This window comes from Lissotriton helveticus, chromosome 9, assembly GCF_964261635.1.
Source record: "Lissotriton helveticus chromosome 9, aLisHel1.1, whole genome shotgun sequence".
Classification (NCBI taxonomy): Eukaryota; Metazoa; Chordata; class Amphibia; order Caudata; family Salamandridae; genus Lissotriton; species Lissotriton helveticus.
The window spans coordinates 1,288,020,530-1,288,044,956 of NC_136070.1; the positions used below are offsets into that span (position 1 = coordinate 1,288,020,530).

General features: G+C 51.1%; 1 protein-coding gene across 1 annotated transcript in view; it reads left to right on the forward strand.

Moving 5' to 3' along the window:
• Positions 1 to 24,427, forward strand: part of STAB1 (stabilin 1) — a 769,578-nt gene that overhangs the window by 228,880 nt on the left and 516,271 nt on the right. Inside the window, exons 9-12 of the mRNA XM_078661896.1 lie at positions 436 to 632; positions 6,744 to 6,871; positions 8,844 to 8,971; positions 23,357 to 23,433. Coding sequence (XP_078518022.1) covers positions 436 to 632; positions 6,744 to 6,871; positions 8,844 to 8,971; positions 23,357 to 23,433 — 530 coding nt within the window. The remainder of the gene's footprint in view (positions 1 to 435; positions 633 to 6,743; positions 6,872 to 8,843; positions 8,972 to 23,356; positions 23,434 to 24,427) is intronic.

Sequence of the window (24,427 nt, forward strand, 5' to 3'; positions counted from 1 at the left end):
GTTTGTAGCCACGCCCTCACACAAGGCGTGTCTTTACTTCCAGGCACCTGATTGTTGCCATGCCCTCACACAAGGCTTGTCTTTACTCTCAGGCACCTGTTTGTAGCCACGCCCTCACACACGTCTTGTCTTTACTTCCAGGCACCTGTTTGTAGCCATGCCCTCACACACAGCTTGTCTTTACTTCCAGGCACCTGTTTGTAGCCACGCCATCACACAAGGCGTGTCTTTACTTCCAGGCACCTGTTTATAGCCACGCCCTCACACAAGGCTTGTCTTTACTTCCAGGCACCTGTTTGTAGCCACGCCCTCACTCAAGGCTTGTCTTTACTTCCAGGCACCTGTTTATAGCCACGCCCTCACACAAGGCTTGTCTTTACTTCCAGGCACCTGTTTGTAGCCACGCCCTCACACACGGCTTGTCTTTACTTCCAGGCCAGAACCCCTGCCTCACATCACCCTGTTCACCATACGCCCTCTGCAGTGACACTGGGACAAGCCAACCAACTTGTACCTGCAAATCTGGCTACCAAGGAGATGGCAAGGTGTGCATTCCCATCAACCCTTGCGCCGTGCAGAACGGGGGCTGCCCGAGCAACTCAACCACATGTATTTATGAAGCTCCAGGCAAGGTGAGTGTCACACCTGTGTTTGGGGGCAGCTAGTTATACACCTGTGTGTGGGGACAGCGAGATATACACACGTGTGTGGGGACAGTGACTTTTACACCTGCGTGTGGGGGCAGCAAGTTCTACACCTGTGTGTGGAGACAGCGACTTATACACCTGTGTGTGGAGACAGCGAGATATCCACCTGTGTGTGGAGACAGCGAGTTATACACCTGTGTGTGGGGACAGCGACTCATACACCTGTGTGTGGAGACAGCGAGTTATACACCTGTGTGTGGAGACAGCAAGTTATACACCTGTGTGTGGGGACAGCGAGTTATACACCTGTGTGTGGGGACAGTGACTTATACACCTGCGTGTGGGGGCAGCAAGTTCTACACCTGTGTGTGGAGACAGCGAGATATACACCTGTGTGTGGAGACAGCGAGTTATACACCTGTGTGTGGAGACAGCAAGTTATACAGCTGTGTGTGGGGACAGCGAGTTATACACCTGTGTGTGGGGACAGAGACTCATACACCTGAGTGTGGAGACAGCGAGTTATACACCTGTGTGTGGGGACAGAGACTCATACACCTGTGTGTGGGGACAGAGAGTCATACACCTGTGTGTGGGGACAGAGAGTCATACACATGTGTGTGGGGACAGCAACTCATACACCTGTGTGTGGGGACAGCGAGTTATACACCTGTGTGTATATACAGCGAGATATACACCTGTGTTTGGGGACAGCGACTTATACACCTGTGTGTGGAGACAGCGAGTTATACACCTGTGTATGGCGACAGTGAGTTATACACCTGTGTATGGGGACAGCGACTCATACACCTGTGTGTGGGGACAGCGAGTTATACACCTGTGTATGGGGACGGCGACTCATACACTTGTGTGTGGGGACAGCGACTCAAACACCTGTGTGTGGGGACAGCGACTCATACACCTGTGTGTGGGGACAGCGAGTTATACACCTGTGTATGGGGACAGCGTCTCATACACCTGTGTGTGGAGACAGCGAGTTATACACATGGGTATGGGGATGGCGACTCATACACATGTGTGTGGGGACAGCGACTCATACACCTGTGTGTGGGGACAGCGACTCATACACCTGTGTGTGGGGACAGCGAGTTATACACCTGTGTATGGGGACAGCGAGTTATACACCTGTGTGTGGAGACAGTGAGTTATACACCTGTGAGTGGGGACAGTGACTTATACACCTGTGTGTGGGGACAGCGAGTTATACACCTATGTGTGGAGACAGCAAGTTAGACACCTGTGTTTGGGGACAGCGACTCATACACCTGTGTGTGGGGATAGCGACTTATACACCTGCGTGTGGGGACAGCGAGTTCTACACCTGTGTGTGGAGACAGCGAGTTATACACCTGTGTGTGGGGACATCGAGTTATACACCTGTGTGTGGGGACAGCAACTCATACACCTGTGTGTGGGGACAGCGAGTTAAACACCTGTGTGTGGAGACAGCGACTTATACACCTGTGTTTGGGGACAACGAGTTATACACCTGTGTGTGGGGGCAGCAAGTTCTACACCTGCATGTGGGGACAGCGAGTTATACACCTGTGTGTGGGGGGAGCAAGTTCTACACCTGCATGTGGGGACAGCGAGTTATACACCTGTGTGTGGGGGGAGCAAGTTCTACACCTGCATGTGGGGACAGCAACTCATACACCTGTGTGTGGGGACAGCGAGTTATACACCTGTGTGTGGGGACAGTGACTTATACACCTGTGTGTGGGGACAGCGACTTATACACCTGTGTGTGAGACAGCAAGTTATACACCTGTTTGTGGGGACAGCGACTCATACACCTGTGTGTGGAGACAGCGAGTTATACACCTGTGTGTGGGGACAGTGACTTATACACCTGTGTTTGGGAACAGCGAGTTATACACCTGTGTCTGGGGACAGCGACTTATACACATGTGTTTGGGGACAGTGAGTTATACACCTGTGTGTGGGGACAGTGAGTTATACACCTGTGTGTGTGGACAGCGAGTTATACACCTGGGTGTGAAGACAGTGAGTTATACACCTGTGTGTGGGGACAGTGAGTTATACACCTGTGTGTGGAGACAGCGAGTTATACACCTGTGTGTGGAGACAGTGAGTTATACACCTGGGTGTGGGGACAGCGACACATACACCTGTGTGTGTGAAAAGTGACTTTATACTATATATGTGTTGGGAAAGTGAACTATGTGCTTGTCTGTGAGAATGGTAAGTTTAACACCCGGGCATGCAACAGCAAGTCATACTTCAGTGCATAGAAAATGAGTTACACACTTGGGCATGTAAACTATAAGTTATTCACCTGTGCATGAGAAAGTGATTTATAGACCTGTGCGTGAAAAACGTGGAACAAATGCCTGTGTGTGGAAGTAGTTAGCTGCACCTCTGTGTGGAAGAGGTGAGTTCTACACCTGTGCTGGGGAACAGTGTGTTAAACTCCTGTGCATAGAGCAGTGTGTTATACTTCTTACCGCAGATTCCTCATCTTTTGAATCCCCCCTGCCCCCAGTGACAGACTGATTCGGAAAAACATCCAGCTGTTGCCCCTGCATGCCTTCTCGTGTTAATAAATCCTCACTGGTGCCAGTGTTGGATGTATTAATAAATGCACACAGGAGACCCATTAGAGGGTCCCCATAAACCTACCAAGCACTGGTGTGGTGTCTGACCAGTCTTAGCCAGCCTGCCACCAGCAGACATGTTTCTGACCTCATGGGGTGAGGGTCAGCGCTCTCAGAGGCCAGGAACAAAGCCTGCTCTGGGCGGAGATGCTTCACACCTTCACCAGGCAAGGATGGCCTTTCAGGGCGAGAAGCATCAAAGGCGATGCCATCTTTGTAATGCAACCCAGGCATCTCCAGATATTGGAGGATGACAACCCCCGTCCTGCTCCACATTTGTGGGGAGGACAGTCGGGACATTTTGTTAAATTGGGTGGTGTGCCCACATTCAGCCAGCACCACCCCTAAGGTAGGGCATGAGATGTGGGCTCGACTTTTCCAATTCCTCCATCTTGGGATGGCAGGAATTAACCTATAAGGGCTAGGGAAGTGCCCCTTCCCACAGGAAGTGGTCACTCAGAGGGTGTAGACACCCTAAAAGCATTTAGCAAATTGGATACTACCTTTCTCCCCCTTTAACGCCCCTAAATTTTGTATATCAGTGGCATCCCTGGACCTTGAAACTTAGTTTTGACGGACCTAAGAAGACCAATGGACAAAGAGGAGCTACTGACTTGAGGCCTGACAACTTGATGCAGAAATTGGCACCAAACCCCTGCTGGCTGCTTCCAGGACTCAGCCATCATGGCCTGCTGTCTTGTCCTGCAACTGTGAGGCCTCCAAGAACCCAGTAGCATCTCCAGCCTTCGAAAAATTCCTGAGACTCTCCTTTTGAGCAGAGAAGATACTTTCCTGCAGCCTGCAGGCACCGAACTGCAAAGTCCGGTTTACCGAGTTGCTGCTCCATGGTGGCTCCAACTCAGCACCCAAGCAAGAAGAGGTGGACGTGCTCTGGAGGGTCTGATCTGTCCCCCACCAAGTGAGAGGATTATGGAGCTATGCCCATACCTGGAGTACCAGCCTCCCTACACCAAAGACCGAGCAGAAAGAGTCCAATCCGGACACCAACGACATAGGACGCAGACAACTGTGGAGGGACTTCGAGACCCCTGAGACCTCTGTGTGCAGCCCAGTTGTCCCGGAATTGCCTCTGCAACCTGCTTGCTCCTCACAGCGAGGGCTATCTTGATGCAGGGGGCTTGGCTGTCCTATGTGCTCAGCACCCAGCCCGCCAAGCCTGGGTACCGTTATCCAGCTGTGCTCCCATGGTCCTGAGGCCCTTATGACCTGCTCCCTTCAGTGGCACCTCCCGGACTTACCTGTAAGTCTCTTAGTGCAGTGTGTTTCCACATGGCCCCCTTCTTCATAGCGCCCATCCTACCAATGACCTAAGCACCCTGCTCCCAACCGAATCCGGGACGCTATCGATCTTCCCAGGGCTGGACTGGCCGTAGCGGGCACCAGGCATTTACCTGGTGGGCTGCCAGGGTGGGGGACGGTTTTGGGCCCCTGAGTGGCCGTTTTTGCAGCATAGCTGCAAAATCGACTTCTGTAACAAAATCGGCCGAAGCCAGCCCCAGCAAATAGCTCGGCCGCACCCCCAACGCCCCGGGGGCAGGCCGAGCACTTTGCCAGGGCCGGTTTTGGTTCCCAGTCCGGCCCGGGATCTTCCGCTGCTGGAACATTGGACCTGGCCTAGCTACTTACCTAACTCCAGAAGGTGAACCTCGAGATCCCGCTGTGTCAATCAATCAATCAAGGGTTTGTAAAGTGTGGCTACTCACCGTGAGGGTCTCAAGGTGCTGAAGTGGGGTGGGGGCTGCTGATCAATCTGGGCATAGAGGTTCAGTCAGAGTGCCAGGTCTTCAGGCCCTTCTTGAACTGGGTCAACGTGTTTCAGGTCTTGGTGTCAAGGTAGGAGAAGGATCTTCCTCCGGTTTTGGTCATGTGGATCCGTGGCACAGAGGCCAGGGCGAGAAAACAAGGCAGAGTCAAAGGTGTGGTAGGGTCAGCGATCAATCAATCCATTTGTAAAGGGCACAACTTACCCGTGAGGGTCTCAAGGTGCTGGGGGGAGGGGGGCGTGCTGCTACTGCTCGAACAGCTATGTCTTGAGGAGTCTCCTCAAGGCCAGCAGGTCCTGGGTCTGTCGTAGGTGGATGGGGAGGGTGTTCCGGGTTTTAGCAGCGAGGTGGGAGAATGATGTGCCGCTGGCAGTCGCTCGACGGATGCAGGGGATGGTTGCGAGGGCGAGGTCAGCGGAGTGAACCTGGCAGTTCGGGGTGTAGAAGGTGAGATGCTCGTTGAGGTATGCTGGTCCGGCGTTGAGGAGGGCCTTGTGAGCGTGGGTGAGGAGCTTGAAGGTGATCCTCTTGTTGACGGGGAGTCAGTGTAGGTCTTTTAGATGGGCTGTGATGTGGCTGTGGCGGGGGATGTCAAGGATGAGCCGTGCAGAGGCGTTCTGTATGCGTTGTAGTCGTTTCTGGAGTTTGGCTGATGTTCCCACGTAGAGGGCGTTGCCGTAGACCAGTCTGCAGGTGATGAGGGCCTGGGTGACTGTCCTTCTGGTACCGGTGGGGATCCATTTGTAGATCTTGCGGAGCATGCAGAGGGTGTTGAAGCAGGAGGAGGAGACGGCGTTCACTTGCTGGGTTTTTGACAAAGCAGAGTCCAGGATGACTCCCAGGTTGCGTGCGTGGTTAATGGGCGTTGGTACAGTTCCCAGTTCGGCCGGCCACCATGAGTCGTCCCAGGCTGAGGGGTGGATCCGATGATGAGGACCTCCATCTTGTACGAGTTCAGTTTCAGGCGGCTGATCGTCATCCATTCAGCGATGGCCTTCATTTCTTCGTGGAGGTTGGTTTTGGCGGTGGTGGGGTCTTTGGTGAGGGAGAGGATCAGCTGGGTGTCATCGGCGTATGAGAAGATGTTGAGGTTGTGCGATCTGGTGATATTGGTGAGCGGCGCCATGTAGATGTTGAAGAGTGTCGGGCTGAGGGACGATCTTTGGGGTACGCCGTAGATGATCTTGGTGTCTTTAGAGCCAAATGGTGGGACGCGGACACTCTTGGTTCTGCTGGTGAGGAAGGAGGTGGTCCAGTCAAGTGCTTTGTCGCGGATCCCTGTGTTTTGGAGGCGTGTGCAGAGGGCGTGGTGGCAGACGGTGTCGAAGGTGGCCGAGAGGTCCAGGAGGATGAGGGCCGCGGTTTCTCTGTTGTCCATCATGGCCCTGATGTCATCGGTTGCGGTGATGAGGGCTGTTTCGGTGCTGTGGTTGCGGCGGAATCCAGATTGGGACGGGTCAAGGATGTTCTCTTCGAGGAAGGAGGTCAGTTGCCTGTTGATGACTTTCGCCGGGACGGGAGGAGGGAGATGGGCCGGAAGTACTTGAGGTCCCTGGGGTCAGCTTTGGGTCAGGGTTTATGATCACATCCGCAGGTAGGTTCTGACTGGTCCCTTCCAGCCTTCCATCTCTGTTTGTTGTAGACCCCCTGACCGAGACACCTTTCTCTTGCAGTCCAAGTGTGATTGTCGATATTCCATGAAACCTACTAACAAGTCTGGATGCTACCCCGCCCCGTCATGCAAGCCAACGACCTGTGGGAAGAGCGCACAATGCGAGCCCGGACCAGGCCTGAACTTCAGGTGAGTTCTGGTGACTGAGACTTTGTTGTAGGGTGCGATCCCACTGAAAACACCTTCAGCTCCTCAGATACACATCCTGTCCACTGCTGACTCTACTACTCCCCTGACATGGCCATCCTCTACTGCCGACTCTACTACTCCTCTGACATGACCGTCCTCTCCACTGGCGACTCTACTACTCCCCTGACATGACCATCCTCCACTGCTGACTCTACTTCTCCCCTGACATGGCCGTCCTCTACTGCTGACTCTACTACTCCCCTGACAGGACCACCCCCCCTCTGCTGACTCTGCTACTCCCCTAACATCAGCCTCCCCTCCACTGCGGCCTCTACTACATCCCTGACATGATCATCCTCTACTGCTGACTCTACTACTCCTCTGACATGACCACCCTCCACTGCTGGCTCTACTACTCTCCTGACATGATCCTCCCCTCCACTGCTGACTCTACTACTCCCCTGACATGACCCATCTCCACTGCTGACTCTACTACTCCCCTGACATGACCCATCTCCACTGCTGACTCTACTACTCCCCTGACATGACCCTCCTCTACTGACTCTACTACTCCCTTGACATAATCATCCCCCCCTCTGTTGACTCTACTACTCCCCTGACATGGCCATCCTACACTGCTGACTCTACTACTCCCCTGACATGACCCTCCCTTCCACTGCTGACTCTACTACTCCCCTGACATGACCATCCTCTACTGACTCTACTGCTACCCTGACATGACCCTCCCCTCCACTGCTGGCTCTACCACTCCCCTGATATGACCATCCCCCCCACTGTTGACTCTACTACTCCCCTGACATGACCCATCCCCACTGCTGACTCTACTACTCCCCTGACATGACCATCCTCTACTGACTCTACTGCTACCCTGACATGACCCTCCCCTCCACTTCTGGCTCTACTACTCCCTTGGCATGACCATCCCCCCCACTGTTGACTCTACTACTCCCCTGACATGACCATCCTCTACTGACTCTACTGCTACCCTGACATGACCCTCCCCTCCACTGCTGGCTCTACCACTCCCCTGATATGACCACCCCCCCCACTGTTGACTCTACTACTCCCCTGACATGACCACCCTCCACTGCTGACTCTACTACTCCCTTGGCATGACCATCCTCCGCTGTTGACTCTACTACTCCTCTGACATGACCACCCTCCACTGGTGACTCCACTACTCCCCTGACATGACCACCCTCCACTGCTGGCTCCACTACTCCCCTGACATGACCACCCTCCACTGGTGACTCTACTACTCCCCTGACATGACCACCCTCCACTGCTGGCTCCACTACTCCCCTGACATGGCCATCCTCCACTGCTGACTCTACTACTCCCTTGGCATGACCATCCCCCACTGCTGGCTCTACTATTCCCACGACATGACCATTCTCCACTGCTGACTCTACTACTCCCCTGACTTCACGACCCTCCACTGCTGACTCTACTACTCCACTGACATGACCATCCCCTCCACTGAGGGAAAATGGGGCACTTTTAACACAAAGTGGGACCCCTGGAAGTCTGCCAGGGTCCCCCTCGATGCTTTTGAGGTAGAGGGGTCACTTTAACACCCCCCTCTGCGCCCCTGAGGACTCCCCTGGAGCAGTTTCTTCACATCCGGTCAGCACACATCTCAATGATGGTCACCACACGGAGTCCCATGAGCCCCCGGGGCACCGAGAAAGGCCTGAGGTATCTGTACCTCACTCACCTTCCCTGCCACTGACAGGGAGTTGTGTCATTCCCACGCCCACCCCCACACTCACGCTTCCCTCGTACCCCCCAGCCTTCCACGCCCGTCTAACCCTGGTGTCCCACAATCACCCCCACACCCCTGTTTTATTGCATGTGTTTGGCGTGATGCCTCTGTCTGATATGAATAGTCTTCGAGTATCATTCTGATATAAATGTATTAATCTCTTCCTCCTCTGGGTTGTTGCTTTAGATGTGTCTGCCAAGAAGGCGAGATCAGTGACAGCAGGAACTGCTACGGAAGCATCATACGTCAGATCCAGACTCTGAACACAGTGGGGCAGCTGGCGGGAAAACTCTCCTATGGCCTCGGGATGCTGGGTGAGTCTCCATGAGTCGGGCCTACCTCACCTGCGCCTACCTCACCTGTGCCTACCTCACCTGTGTGACTGGGGCTTGGGGTAACCACCTCACCTGTGCCTACCTCACCTGTGTGACTGGGGCTTGGGGTAACCACCTCACCTGTGCCTACCTCACCTGTGTGACTGGGGCTTGGGGTAACCACCTCATCTGTGCCTACCTCACCTGTGTGACTGGGGCTTGGGGTAACCACCTCACCTGTGCCTACCTCACCTGTGTGACTGGGGCTTGGGGTAACCACCTCACCTGTGCCTACCTCACCTGTGTGACTGGGGCTTGGGGTAACCACCTCACCTGTGCCTACCTCACCTGTGTGACTGGGGCTTGGGGTAACCACCTCATCTGTGCCTACCTCACCTGTGTGACTGGGGCTTGGGGTACCCACCACACCTGTGCGCACCTCATCTGTGCCTACCTCACCTGTGTGACTGGGGCTTGGGGTAACCACCTCACCTGTGCCTACCTCACCTGTGTGACTGAGGCTTGGGGTTACCACCTCATCTGTGCCTACCTCACCTGTGTGACTGGGGCTTGGGGTACCCACCTCACCTGTGCGCACCTCATCTGTGCCTACCTCACCTGTGTGACTGGGGCTTGGGGTAACCACCTCACCTGTACCTACCTCACCTGTGTGACTGGGGCTTGGGGTACCCACCTCACCTGTGCGTACCTTTTCTGTGCCTACCGCACCTGTGTGACTGGGGAATTAATGAACCCACCTCACCTGTGCCTACCTCACCTGTGTGACTGGGACTTGGGGTACCCACCTCACCTGTGCTTGCCTCAGCTCAGCCTACCTCACCTGTGCCTACCTCACCTATGCCTACCTCACCGAGACTACCTCACCTGTATGACTGGGGCTTGGGGTACCCACCTCACCTGAGCCTACCTCACCTGTATTACTGGGGCTTGGGGTACCCACCTCACCTGTGCCTACTTCACCTGTGTGACTGGGCCTTGGCGTAACCACCTCACCTGTGCCTACTTCACCTCTGTGATTGGGGCTTGGGGTACCCACCTCATCTATGCCTACCTCACCTTTATTACTGGGGCTTGTTGTACTCACCTCACCTGTGCCTACCTCACCTGTGTGACTGGGGCTTGGGTTACCCACCTAACCTGTGCCTACCTCACCTGTATGACAGTGGCTTGGGGTACCCACCTCACCTGTGCCTACCTCACCTGTGTGACTGGGGCTTGGGGTCCCACCTCACCTGTGCCTACCTCACCTGTGTGACTGGGGAATTAGTGAACCCACCTCATCTGTGCCTACCTCACCTTTGTGACTGGGACTTGGGGTACCCACCTCACCTGTGCCTACCTCACCTGAGCCTTCCTCACCTGTGCCTACCTCACCCAAGCCTACCTCACATGTATGACTGGGGCTTGGGGTACCCACCTCACCTGTGCCTACCTCACCTGTGTGACTGGGGCTTAGGGTGCCTACCTCACCAGTGTGACTTGGGATTAGGAAACCCACCTCACCTGTGCCTACCTCACCTGTACCTACCACACATGTGTGACTGAGGCTTGAGGGACCCACCTCACCTTTGCCTACCTTACTTGTGTGATTGGGGCTTGGGGTACCTCCCTCACCTGTGCCTACCTCACCTGTGTGACTTGGGCTTAGGAAACCCACCTCACCTGTGCCTACCTCACCTGTATGACTGGGTCTTGGGGTACCCACCTCACCTGTGCCTACCTCACCTGTATGACTGGGGCCTGGGGTACCCACCTCACCTACGCCTACCTCACCTGTATGACTGGGGCTTGGGGTACCCACCTCCCCTGTGCCTACCTCACCTGTGTGACTGGGCCTTGGGGTAACCACCTCACCTGTGTGACTGGAGCTTGGGGCAACCACCTCACCTGTGCATATCTCACCTGTGTGACTCGGGCTTGGGGTACCCACCTCACCTATGCCTACCTCACCTGTATGACTGGGGCTTGTGGTACCCACCACACCTGTGCCTACCTCACCTGTGTGACTGGGGTTTGGGGTACCCAACTAACCTGTGCCTACCTCACCTGTATGACAGAGGCCTGGGGTACCCACCTCACCTGTGCCTACTTCACCTGTGTGACTGGGACTTGGGGTACCCACCTCACCTGTGCCTACCTCACCTGTGTGACTGGAGAATTAGTGAATGCACCTCACCTGTGCCTACCTCACCTGTGCCTACCTTGCCTGTGCCTACCTCACCTGTGTGACTGGGGAATTAGTGAACCCACCTCATCTGTGCCTATCTCACCTGTGCCTACCTCACCTGTGTGACTGGGACTTGAGGTACCCACCTCAGCTGTGCCTACCTCACCTGAGCCTACCTCACCTGTGCCTACCTCACCAAAGCCTACCTCACCTGTATGACTGGGACTTGGGGACCCACCTCACATGTACCTACCTCACCCAAGCCTACCTCACCTGTATGCCTGGGGCTTAGGGTGCCTACCTCACCAGTGTGACTTGGGCTTAGGAAACCCAACTCACCTGTGCCTTCCTCACCTGTGTGACTGAGGCTTGAGGTACCCACCTCACCTGTGCCTACCTTACCTGTGTGATTGGGGCTTGAGGTACCCACCTCACCTGAGCTTACCTCACCAGTGTGACTGGGGATTAGGGTACCTACCTCACCTGTGTGACTGGGACTTAGGGTGCCTAACTCACCTGTGCCTACCTCACCTGTGTGACTGCTGCTTGGGGTACCATCCTCACCTGTGCCTACCTCACCTGTGGGACTTGGGCTTGGGGTACCCACCTCACCTGTGCCTACCTCATCTGTATGACAGGGGCTTGGGTTACGCTTGGTGTCATGCTTCATCATCGGGGTCTTACCACCCTGCTGCGGGACGGGCGTGCTACGACTGGCGACTACGCTGGAGCACTTTTAATTTGTAAGTGCTATGTGAGGTGTATTTGAGTGAGTGAAAGTAGGGTCAGGGGTGGATGAAAAGTGAGATTAAAAGATACCTGGCCTTATGAATTCCCAATTTTTTTTATTGGTCATAGGCTGGTATAACTAAAAAAGGTGTGTCGGAGAAAACAAAGCTTTTAATGTGCTAATTCTCCTGGTGATGTCAACATGTTTCGAGGCCTTGTATGTCTCTTCGTCAGGACGGAGTTAGATCCCTCTGTCACTCACTTTTGTTGCTATCAATATGTGTAAAGTGTATATACAAGTGAAAGAAAATACAATACCTATGTGGTATGAAACTATGTCTAGTTTAGCCCTGTCAGTATTTCTGAGAAATGAGCCTGTAAAAATAAATAAAGAGCACAGTTACTCTCCGTGCGCTTCCCAACGCGCATATACTTTTCACCTAAGGAAGGAAAAAAGGTGACATACAGTGACTTTTGATTGAGAAAGTCTCCTACTGTTAAACTAGGTGCTGTGACCTGTTGAGGGAAAAAGGGAAGACACTACATAACATAACGCACACATTAAACAGAAAACACACACTCTATATCGTGAAAACTTTGTTGGTAGTAGTGAACTGAAAAACATGGCATGGTTGATGTCTGTTTACTCAATACATACTGAAAACAAGCATTTACAATGCAATGGTCTCGGCATTATTAAAGGTAGAGCTATTGGCATTGCCCATGAAATTTTTTTTCATTTTTTTTAAAAAAACATAAATAAATGGTATTGTCATTTACAATGGCAATAGGTGAGCATTAGAGAGCAGTAGAGAGTATTCGCGGACACAGAGCTACACGCACAGAAAGCCACACACACACAGAGTGCCACACACACACACAGAGCCCCACACACACACACAGAGCCCCACACACACACACACACAGAGCCCCCCCCACACACACACACAGCGAGCCACACACACACACACACAGAGCCCCACACACACAGAGCCCCCCACACACACAGAGCCCCCCCCACACACACACACAAAGCGCCACACACACACACACACACAGCCCCCCACACACATACACAGCGAGCCACACACACACACAGCGAGCCACATGCACACACCAAGCCACACATACACACACACAGCGAGCCACACACACACACACAGCGAGCCACACACACACACACAGCGAGCCACACACAAACACACAGCGAGCCACACACACACACAGAGCCCCACACACACAGAGCCCCACACACACAGAGCCCCCCACACACACAGAGCCCCCCCTACACACACACAGAGCGCCACACACACACACAGACACACAGAGCCCCACACACACACAGAGCCCCACACACACACACACACAGAGCACCACACACACACACACACAGAGCCCCACACACACAGTGAGCCACACACACACACTCAGCGAGCCACACACACACACCAAGCCACACATACACACACACAGCGAGCCACACACCCACACACAGCGAGCCACACACACACAGCGAGCCACACACACACACAAACACACAGCGAGCCACACACACACACAGAGCCCCCCACACACACACACACACATAGAGCGCCACACACACACACAGAGCCACACACACACACAGAGAGCCACACACACAGAGAGCCACACACACACACACACACACACAGAAACCCACACAGGGAGCCCCACAAAGAGATCACCACACCCACACATACACAGAGAGCCCCACACACACGCAAAGCTCCGACACTTTCGGAATCGGGGGCCTGTTTTTTGCTGAGTGACGGATGACCTCACGGTGAGAAAGAACGCAAAAAACACGCCCCCGAATCCGGAAAAGACGGGGCTTGAACCGAGTGACACCCCTCTCCTCCAATTGCTGGTCTCCGTTTAGGAAGCCAGCCAATGGAGAAGAGGGGCGGGTTCAAGCCCCCTAACTAAGAAACATAAAATCTCGGAGATCCGCCCACACTGCTACGCAGTGCGACGGAGTCCTCGACCTAAAAAACGGGTGAGAAGTCAGGGTTGGTGTTAACAGGGTTCAGCAGGAAGTGCATGGAGGTGATACCATTCACGGGAGCTAACTTGCCCCAGGCTCTCAGGGTAACCCTGGTTACCCGAGAAGAATGTATGTCCCAGGGGCTGTGTTTTTAGTCACCAACGCCACATTCCAAAAGGGCATTCCAGTGGTGTTTGGGATGTGAGGCACCAGTGCTTCTTGGATACAGTACTGTTCTATTCTACTATACATATAAATTGTGATGCTAAGTAGTCACTTGTTGAGCTGGAATAGACAAGTGGTGGTAGATAAGAGTGTTTTTGACATGTAGGGCTTGTCTCTCCTATATGAAGATCACCAGAAATCTCTAACTTGTCTATGACCTGTTGGGTAGTTGTTGCGGGTGGTAGACTGTGGGCAGGAGACTCATTATGATTACAGCGATCCTGCAGTAGGTTTAGGAAATCCAGCTATAACAACGTATTTCACTGCACCTGTAACAGAAAGATAGAGGTGTGCTATCAGAATGAGAGGTGGTGCTTGAGGCGTGGAAAGGGAAGGAAGAACACGGAAACTGGAAAACGAAAAGAAGAGCATTGGCAGGTGGAGAGGCAGTGACTCAGAAAGGTGGGTGCCTTTTACAGAGCGGGAGAGGGCAAGGAAAAGTAGAAGGGAGAGCGGCGCGCAGGGAAAGAACCCGATAGAGCTGACATTGTGCATTCAGGAGAGCAGAGAAGGCCAAATAGGGAAGGGAGGGGAGGGGACAGAAGGGAACAGGACGTGAATGGGCAGAGCAGGCCTATAATAGGGCGAAAAACATGCGCAGAAATGTAAATGTGCAGGGGAGGGACAGACAGGCAGAATATGAAATAAAAGGTGGTGCGAGGCGGAAAAAGTGCAATAGGGTAGATGGTCTCTTGTATCCTGGAGAAGATAGGGGTAGAAAAAGAGGAATAAGATAGGGCTTGTGGTGAAGAGCAGGGCAGGCGGGAGACAGGGACGTGGAACTGGGCAGTGTAGATCGCACAGAAGGCGGGGGGAGGGAGGATAAGCGAAACCAGTGGTGAGGGAACTGGTTGCAGAGAAGGTGCTGAAGAGAGATAGAGGGAGGAGGGTGGTGGTGACCGGTGCGGGGGCTGGGGTGGGACAGGCGGTTAGGGAGGGGTAGGATTGAGGCAAGAGAAGCAGAGGGGTAGAAGGGGGCGAGAGGGAAGGAGGGCTGCAGCCCTGGAAGATACAGCGCAGATGAGATAAGAGCGAGAGACTAGGGGAGCGATACGGGAGGGGAGGGTGGATTGAGGCACAGCGAGCGGCGAGGCACGGGGGTACAGGGAGCCCGGATGGACACGAGGGGGCAGGATGGGGATGGGTGGAGACAGGCGAGGTATCAGGTTTGAGGCAAGTGGTTTAGAGAGGTGGAGGGCAGTGAGAAAGGCACCTGCGCCTAGGCTGCATATGAAACCTGTAAAAGTTGATTTGTTCTGATATTGTAACAGCTAATGTCAGCAATTCGATGCACAAAAACATAATTAGGTGATCAGTAAAGCTTCTTCATAAAAAAATAAAATAAAGGGAAGCAACTGGTCAAATTATCATGGCGCCCCTTTTACCGTGACCAACCAGCTCTCTCACCGCCCACCAGAGGACAAGCACAGCATCTGTGACAAGTGCTGGAAGACACTCCAGGTTTAGAAGCTCAAAGTGCAAGAACAAGAGGTAGTTTTGAACAAATGAAGAGTTGACGGAGAAAAGAACTGAATCCTTAAGGATAGCCAAGCTTGTTTATGAATGTCCAGTAAAGGAGAAGTGTGTAAACTGTGTTAAACAGATTTATTTATAACAAACTGGTCCTGACAGCGTTCAACGGTTTGAGGCAAGGAAGTCTGAAGGTAAACACGGTTTTGAGTCCACTTTGAGGGATGCGCCACAGGAGGAAGGTAGAGTTTTTCTTTTTGGGAGCCTTCGAGGCGGCCCACAACCTTTGCGATTTACGTAATAACCGTTTTTTCTGAATTTAGTTCCCCGCTGCACTGTGAACAGGAAGGGCTGGTACAAACGCATCCCGCTGCGCAAAGGTGCCACAGCATCAACAAGCACTGAAACCTCTTAATACGAGGCCACCTCAGAGCCAACAGGAAGCGCCTGAGCCAACCCAACCGCCAAGGTTTGCCAACTCTTACAAAGAGCAGAGAAAGTACCTGGAAGGCGGCCTTAATAAAGTTTCGCTGTTATTGCCAGTACTTTGCAGCTCACGTTCTCCAGACACGCGCCAAATACCACTTTGCTTGTTCTGCACAAACATGAACTACGGATGATTCACATCTCATTAACCCTCTCGTGATGATAAAAGGCGGAGTAACTCCGCATCTTTCGATCGCGACCACCACCTCGAAAAACGTGTTTTTACATCAAGACGTCCTAACACCAGCTTCACACACAGTTCAAATGTCGTACAATTTGGTTAAATAAATTGCCAAAGAGGTTTGAAAAATGTTGCATTTTCAATTCTGTACAATAAATGCAACACAACCGTCGTCATATCGGAGGTGTCATCCACAATCTATACATAAAAGGAGTAGTTTTGTGTGTTACATGACCGAATACCACATGTGTGTCACGGATCGGTGTAAAGTGTTTCCACTCATCACTAGAATAAGCTGAAACCCGATCAATTACCAGATGAAGTTTTTTTCTAAGTGCCTGTTATGACCTTATGATGTATGTTATGATTGATGGTGTAACCCCACCAGTTTGAAACAGATTACATCGCATGCACTGTTCCGAAATCACCTTTCGCTTCCAAAGTTGGCAGCTTTCACCAAAACCCACCCATTTGTCTGTGGTCAGAAGTGAAAAAAGAAAATAAAACACTTTGAAAATCATGCTCGACTTTACTCCCAGTAACACGCGAAAGGTTAGAGATGTAACCATCTGATTTACAATATTGGAGCCACGTGACCTTGTGTGCCCTTCAGCAAACGTAAACAGCGATCCGGCATTTCTAGGAAATGAACACGCTTTAATCTGGGTCCGGATTTACAACTCAAGGATGCAGAGAGCGCAGCTCTGCGATCATCCGAAAAACACGAGGTGTGCCGAGTACAGCGCCGCGAGGCCAGCACAGCCAGCCGAGGTGCACTGGTTTACTCACCTGTACCAAGAGCATTCTAAAGCGTTCTACGTTCAACTTTGATGCTGGTCGAGGTCGGGGTCTACAGCGAGAGGTTGGCAAAAAAAACCAAGAAAGCAGACGGAAACATGAAAACAAGACATGAACGCACGAGATGAGACGGGAAAAAACAAGCAGTCACAAAAAACAAGCCCTCACCTGAGGACGACTTCTTCCGGCGGCGGTCGGCCTGAAATGGCTGCCGCAAAGCTCCGACATTTTCGCGATTCGGGGCGTGTTCTTAGCAGTTGAGTGACGGATGACGTCACGGCTTAAAAACTGCCAAAAACACCCCCCCGAATCGCAAAAAGACGGGGCTTGAACAGAGTGATGCCCCTCTCCTCCAATGGCTGGCCTCCGTTTAGGAAGCCAGCCAATGGAGAAGAGGGGCAGGTTCAAGCCCCCCATACTGGAAATCATAAAATCTCGGACTCCGCCCACTGCTTACGCAGTGCAACGAGGCCTCAACCTAAAGAATGGAGTCAGTGCCCCATGAGCCGTCCAGGATGAGGGGTACATTAAAATCTCATCTCTTGGTGTGGGAGAGAGGTAAGATAAAAAATGTAGAAGGAGGCTTAGTTCCTGCATGTTAAGTTCGGTCACAAGTTAAAAGGCAAAGGTCAGGTCTCTCCTCAAGCGGCTATGCCGTACTCACTACAAGTCGATCAGTCCTCGCTTCCTCTCTCTCCCGCGGCTTCCGTGGTGTGAGAGACTGGATGTGCATGGGAGCACCTTTGCTCCCAGCCTGGCTGGTCTCTATGTACACCACTTGGAGACCACACGAATCCTCCATCAACAGAACCCCTTCCATGACCGTCTGGTCACCTGGAAACGGTACATCGATGATGTGCTTGTTATATGGAGGGGTGACATTCAATCTGTTGAGGAATTCATGGTTTGGCTCAACCAACAAGACAGATTTCTGAAATTCACCCACACAGCATCAAATCAAAATTTGGTCTTTTCAGACCTCAACATCTACCCGAACCAAGGTAGACTGAGGACCAACACCCATTTCAAGCCTACAGCCAAAAACTGTCTCTTACTTTATAATAGTTTCCATCCGGGACACCTGAGGGATCATCTCTCCTATGGACAGTTTCTTCGACTTAGGAGAAACTGTTCCCATATTTTAGAGTTCAAGAAACAAGCATCTGATTTGGAACTAAAATTACTTAACAGAAACCACCCTGAGAAGATTGTAAAGAAGGGCCTAAAAAGGGCAAGGAATAACAACAGAGATGCCCTACTAGAACCCACCTTGCCAAAGGAACAAGAAACCCTCCCTATCTGTGTCACTACATACAACACTAATTCTAATAAAATCTCGAAGATAGTGAACAAACATTGGAAAATTCTCAATTGCGGCACCCTTGACTTTCCCAAACCAATGTTTTCACACAGAAGGGGTAAAAACCTTAGAGATATTTTGGTCCACACCAGACCAAAAACCACAGCGAACACTTGCACTACAAGAATAACATCTGTGCAAGGACACCATCCATGCGGCTCATGTAGCACCTGTGAACTAACTAGAAAAAGTAGAACAATTGAGTTTTCCAATGGCACAATTTGGGAACAACGTGCTTTCACAAATTGCAACAGCAGAAACGTTATATACCTAATCACATGCCCCTGTGCCAAGGAATATGCTGGAATGACGTCAAGACCGATCAAAATACGTATCGGTGAATATAAGAGCAATATTCGCAGCAAAAAGAACACAACCAAAATGGCCAGCCACTACTTGACAATGGTTCATGACATTAAAGATCTCCGATGGACTGTAATCGAACACATCTGGAATGAAAAAAACCTCCTGGAAAAAGAACAACGCTGGGTGTTCCGCCTGGGAACGCATATCACAGGGTTGAATGGTGAAATACCGTGGGCACAATTGAGCCATAAGTAGACTTTGTCTATTTAGTAACACCCATGGTCTTCCCAAAAAAACTACGCGCATTACTTTTCCTTTATGTCGCACAACATTTTTTTTCTCTGTGTCTAAAGGAATCCAGGAACATTAATATACTTGAGAGCATGACTATGTCTCATCGATCAGCATATGCATATGTGCTCATGCATGTCACTATATGTATTTGTATCAACACTGCAAGTGGGGCCACCTAGTTTTATTACCTTCTAAAACCAAAGATTATATCTTTAAACTTAATGCATTAAATTGATGATCTCCTTGATAATATAGTCCCAAGTATTTAGCTCGTGGCCCCCAAACCACTCCAAAATGGCGGACACTCGACACAGAAGTGTCCCAGCATACAATCATATGAAGGGAACTGAGCAGCTCGTCGGCGCATGTGCACCACGTCTGCCGCCCGCCTCCCTCCTGGCACGCATCTTATCCCTTCAGCGTACCTTCCCTAATGAAGAAACTTTACTTTCTCGAAATTTAAGCCAATAGACAAACCCATTTCCTAGCGCTCAAAACCTTTTCCGGTAGTACGAGCGAGGCATTCATCGGGGATACAAGATGGCCACGCATCTACCCGAACGCTGCTACACAGCCCGGTCTAGTTTTTTTCCGCGCTCGAGGCCGCGATAATCAGCGGCCCGGTGCAAGCACTAAAACAATTTAGCCTAGCATAAATACGCCCCTGCACATCCAGTCTCTCACACCACGGAAGCCGCAGGAGAGAGAGGAAGCGAGGACTGATCGACTTGTAGTGAGTACGGCATAGCCACCCGAGGAGAGACCTGACCTTTGCCTTTTAACTTGTGACCGAATTTAGCATACAGGAACTAAGCCTCCTACTACATTTTTTATCTTACCTCTCTCCCACACCAACAGATGAGAATTTCATTTACCCCTCATCCTGGACGGCTCATGGGGCACGGACTCCTTTCTTTTTCAGTATGTATTGAGTAAACAGACATCAACCATGCCATGTTTTTCAGTTCACTACTACCAACGCAGTTATTCACGATATAGAGTGTTTTCTGTTCAATGTGTGCGTTATGTTATGTAGTGTCTTCCCTTTTTCCCTCAACAGGTCACAGCACCTAGTTTAACAGTAGGAGACTTTCTCAATCAAAAGTCACTGTATGTCACCTTTTTTCCTTCCTTAGGTGAAAAGTATATGCGCGTTGGGAAGCGCACGGAGAGTAACTGTGCTCTTTATTTATTTTTACAGGCTCATTTCTCAGAAATACTGACAGGGCTAAACTAGACATACTTTCATACCACATAGGGAATGTATTTTATTTCACTTGTATATACACTTTACACATATTGATAGCAACAGAAGTGAGTGACAGAGGGATCTAACTCCCTCCTGACGAAGAGACATGCAAGGCCTCGAAACATGTTGACATCACCAGGAGAACGAGCACATTTTTTAGTTTTACCAGCCGATGACCAATAAAAAAAAATGGGAATTCATAAGGCCAGGTATCTTTTAATCTCACTTTTCATCCACCCCTGACCCTACTTTCACTCACTCAAATACACCTCACATAGCACTTACAAATTAAAAGAGCTCCAGCGTAGTCGCCAGTCGTAGCACGCCCGTCCCGCAGCGGGGCGGTAAGACCCCGATGATGAAGCATGACACCAAGGGCCCTTTTGGAGTGTGAGGGGTGTTTCAACAGATACTGTGTATGCCTTCTATTTCCTGGCTCACAGCAAACCTCCTAGAGGCGGATCTTTTGTTTGCTAATACCATTACCGGGAGGAGGGTGCGTCCACCATAGGGCTCTTTAGCACGACCTCGTCACTCCCTCGCTTGATTTATTAATAGGCTTGGGGTACCCACCTCACCTATGTCCACCTCCCCTGTGTGACTGGGGATTGGTGCACCCACCTCACCTGTGCCTACCTCACCTGTGTCACTGGGGCTTAGGAAACCAACCTCACCTGTGTCACTGGGGCTTGGGGAAACCACCTCACCTGTGCCTACCTCACCTGTGTCACTGCGGCTTAGGAAACCCACTTCACCTGTGCCTACCTCACCTGTGTGACTCGGGAATCATGGAACCTACCTCACCTGTGCCTACCTCACCTGTGCCTACCTCACCTGTGTGACTCGGGCGTGAGGTACCCACCTCACCTGAGCTTACCTGACCTGTGTGACTGGGGCTTAGGGTGCCTACCTCACCTGTGCCCACCTCACCTGTGTGAGTGGGGCTGGGGTGCCCACCTCACCTGTCCCTACATCACCTGTACCCACCTCACCTGTGTGACCGGGGCTTAGGGTACCTACCTCACCTGTGCCTACCTCACCTGTGTGACTGGGGCTTGGGGTACCCACCTCACCTGTGCCCACCTCACCTGTACGACTGGGGATTGGGGTACCCACCTTACCTGTGCCTACCTCATCTGTATGACTGGGGCTTAGGGTACCCACCTCACCTGTGTGAATGGGGCTTGGGGTACCCACCTCACTTGTGTGACTGTGGTTTGAGGTATGTACATGTTAAAGATATGGAATGCACACCTATTCAAATCGTAATCCATTAATAATCCTCATGATGCGTTGTTGCGTGCTCCTTGGAAAAGCGCCTTGCCCAATTGGCACGTGAGATTAGAATACCAACATAATGGGGCGAAATACACCACAATCCAAAGGCACAGCTCACTAGTCCTTAGATCCGTTGATTTTGTGGAAACAAGTTAATCATATTTTAAACCATGGGATCATTCGCTTGCACAATTTTCTCAAATTCCTCCCATCTGATCCGCGGGCACGGAGTGATGCCATTTTTCCAGGTTTCTTATGCTATTGATGTGCCCATCCGGACCTTTTTGCAATAACACGTACTGACTCATTTATCCATCCAAAGGCAGCTTGTATCAAAAGCCCAATGCATTTCGGGCTACTAGGGCCCTTCGTCCGGGGTCACTACAGGTAATGATAAAAACAAACATTTGTTATAGAGCCATTATCGGTGCTTAATGCTGCATACCACATATTTTAACTGAATGCAATTTACTCCACCCCAAGCTATGCATTCCCATGTTGCTGCACTCATTCAGGCACATGCATCAATATTGCTTTTTGCGATTCCTTAATTGCGAAAAATAAGGAATCGCAATTAAGCAATCGCAAAAAAAATAGCGATTTCTTAATATTCCTTAATTGTGACTCGCAAATTGCAAGTCGCAATTAAGGAATACCTCCCCATTCATTCCTATGGGCCTAGAGGCCCATAGGAATGAATGGGAAGACATTCTCAATTTGCGATTCGCAATTAGCGAATCGCAAATTGAGAATGCGATTTCAAGGGTGCAGGGGTGTCCAAAGGACACCCTGTTGCACCCCTGAAATCAATCTGTGCACATATGTTGTGCACACACATGCCCTAAGGGCATGTGTGTGCACAACATGAAACTTTGAAAAATGCACAAAAGTGCATTTTTCAAAGTTTTCGCAAATTAGCATGAGGTTCATCCTCAAAATGCAATTCCTTAAATGCAATCGCAATTTGAGAATTCGCAAATATTTGCGAATTCTCAAATTGCGAGGGCCTTCACCCTTCATGCATTCCAAAAGCAGATTTTGCGATCGCAAACGGCCGATTTTTGCGATTCGCACCGTTTGCGATCGCAAAATCCTTTGATGCATGTGCCTGTTAGTGTCTAAGCAGTAAATCAAACTATCCCTTACTTTTTCCACGAAACCTCTAGCAACAATCATATATATAGAGGTTTGGGAGGTGAAATGAAATGAAAATGAATTTTATAAAGCGCGAATAGCTGCCCTGAGGCGTCCAAGCGCTGATACCAAGGTGCTGCCTACGGAGGCCCATGGGCCGGGGGAGAGCTCTATTTATTAAACAGGAACGTTTTTAATTGTTTACGAAAGGAGGGCAGGTCAGAATTAGATCTCAGATAAAGGGGAAGGGCATTCCACAATTTGGCCACATTAAAGGAGACCGAGCGACCTCCTGCTCTTGTTCTCCTGATCTTGGGAACTATGGCTAAAAAAGCATGAGATGAGCACAATTGTTTGCTGGGATGATATGGAGTGATCAGAGAGTGATTGATCACTGGGCCTGTTTTCCAGAAGGCCTGGTGGGCAATACACAAAGATTAAAAATTGATTCTCTCCCTAACAGGAAGCCAATGCAGGCTTTTCAGCCCAGGCTTGGCTGAGAGCCTGCGTGGTAACTGCAGAAGTGTACGAGGTCGAAGGTGTGAGTGGAATAATGGGACAGGGTGGTGTTTATAAGAAAGACACATTTCAAGGGGAGTTACTGGTAGAATAATGTGTTGGTTTGAACAAGAACTGAAGGTTGAAAACGATTGTTGCCTAACCCCTCTCCCTTCTCTTCCAGCGGGGGGCTGCGCCTTGACGCTCAGGAAGCTCGGACCCTTCACGGTGTTTGTGCCGCTGTCTCTGACCGCCATCGACGTAAGACAACCTATGTGTTTATGAAGTTAGAAAGTAAGGAGGGACAGGACACTGAATGCATGTGTGAGGGGCTGGTTTACAAAGATGCCGCACTGAACGCGCCCTGCCTCAGTGGGAGAGGCTTCAAGGTGCTGTCCTGGGGTCCCCCTGCCTGGGGTCCTTTCAGCAGTGTTGGCCTACTGGGGACAAGTGCAGAAACCTCGGTTCGAGGAGCTGACAATACCTCTCTGGCCTTCACAATAGTAATGGTTTTAATTAAAGTCTGTGGAATGAATTTCTAATTCAGTCATGACCACGGAGGCGCGTGCCTGTTCGGGGGCTGCGGACCAAGGAATTGCGATATTTATCGCAAAACACTCTTAGCGCATTTATTGTTATCGCTGCCTATCACTGGATATGGTAGCGGAGAAAACATGCTGTTAGCAACGTTTATCTCCATTGTGCTAATAGATCCAGCGATAGCGACGATGTGCCTGAATATTGCTGGAAATCCAACGATATTCACGCATTAACGCCAATGGGGACTTACCCGGACAATCCACCTCCCATTGAAGAAGCAACAGGTATGTCATGTTTTTAGCAGGTGTTAGATTCTAGCGATAATCGCGCTTAGCGCAACTTTTTCTTATCGAAAAGCCTGCATTGCTAATAGGCGATAGCGTTGTTAGCGACTGCTTTCAGTCGCTAACAGTTTGGGTACGCCCACTTTTCATGTCATTAGCGATAAATATTGCTGACATGCAAAGCGGGCCCCAAACCGGTAGCTATCGCCTGAAAGCTGTCGCTAACTGCTGTTAGCGACAGCTTGCTGTTAGGGCGATAAAAATGTCGCCGCTTTAGTGGCAAAAAGTGCCGCTAAATCGGCGATCTTGCCCTTGCTAATGTGCCCCAATGTGTTATCTGGCAGTTGTATCATAAGGTTGGAGAGTGGATGCCAAGATCAGACCAGAATGTCCTCTCTGAGAGCCTTTAATTAACCGATCAAGAGGGCGGA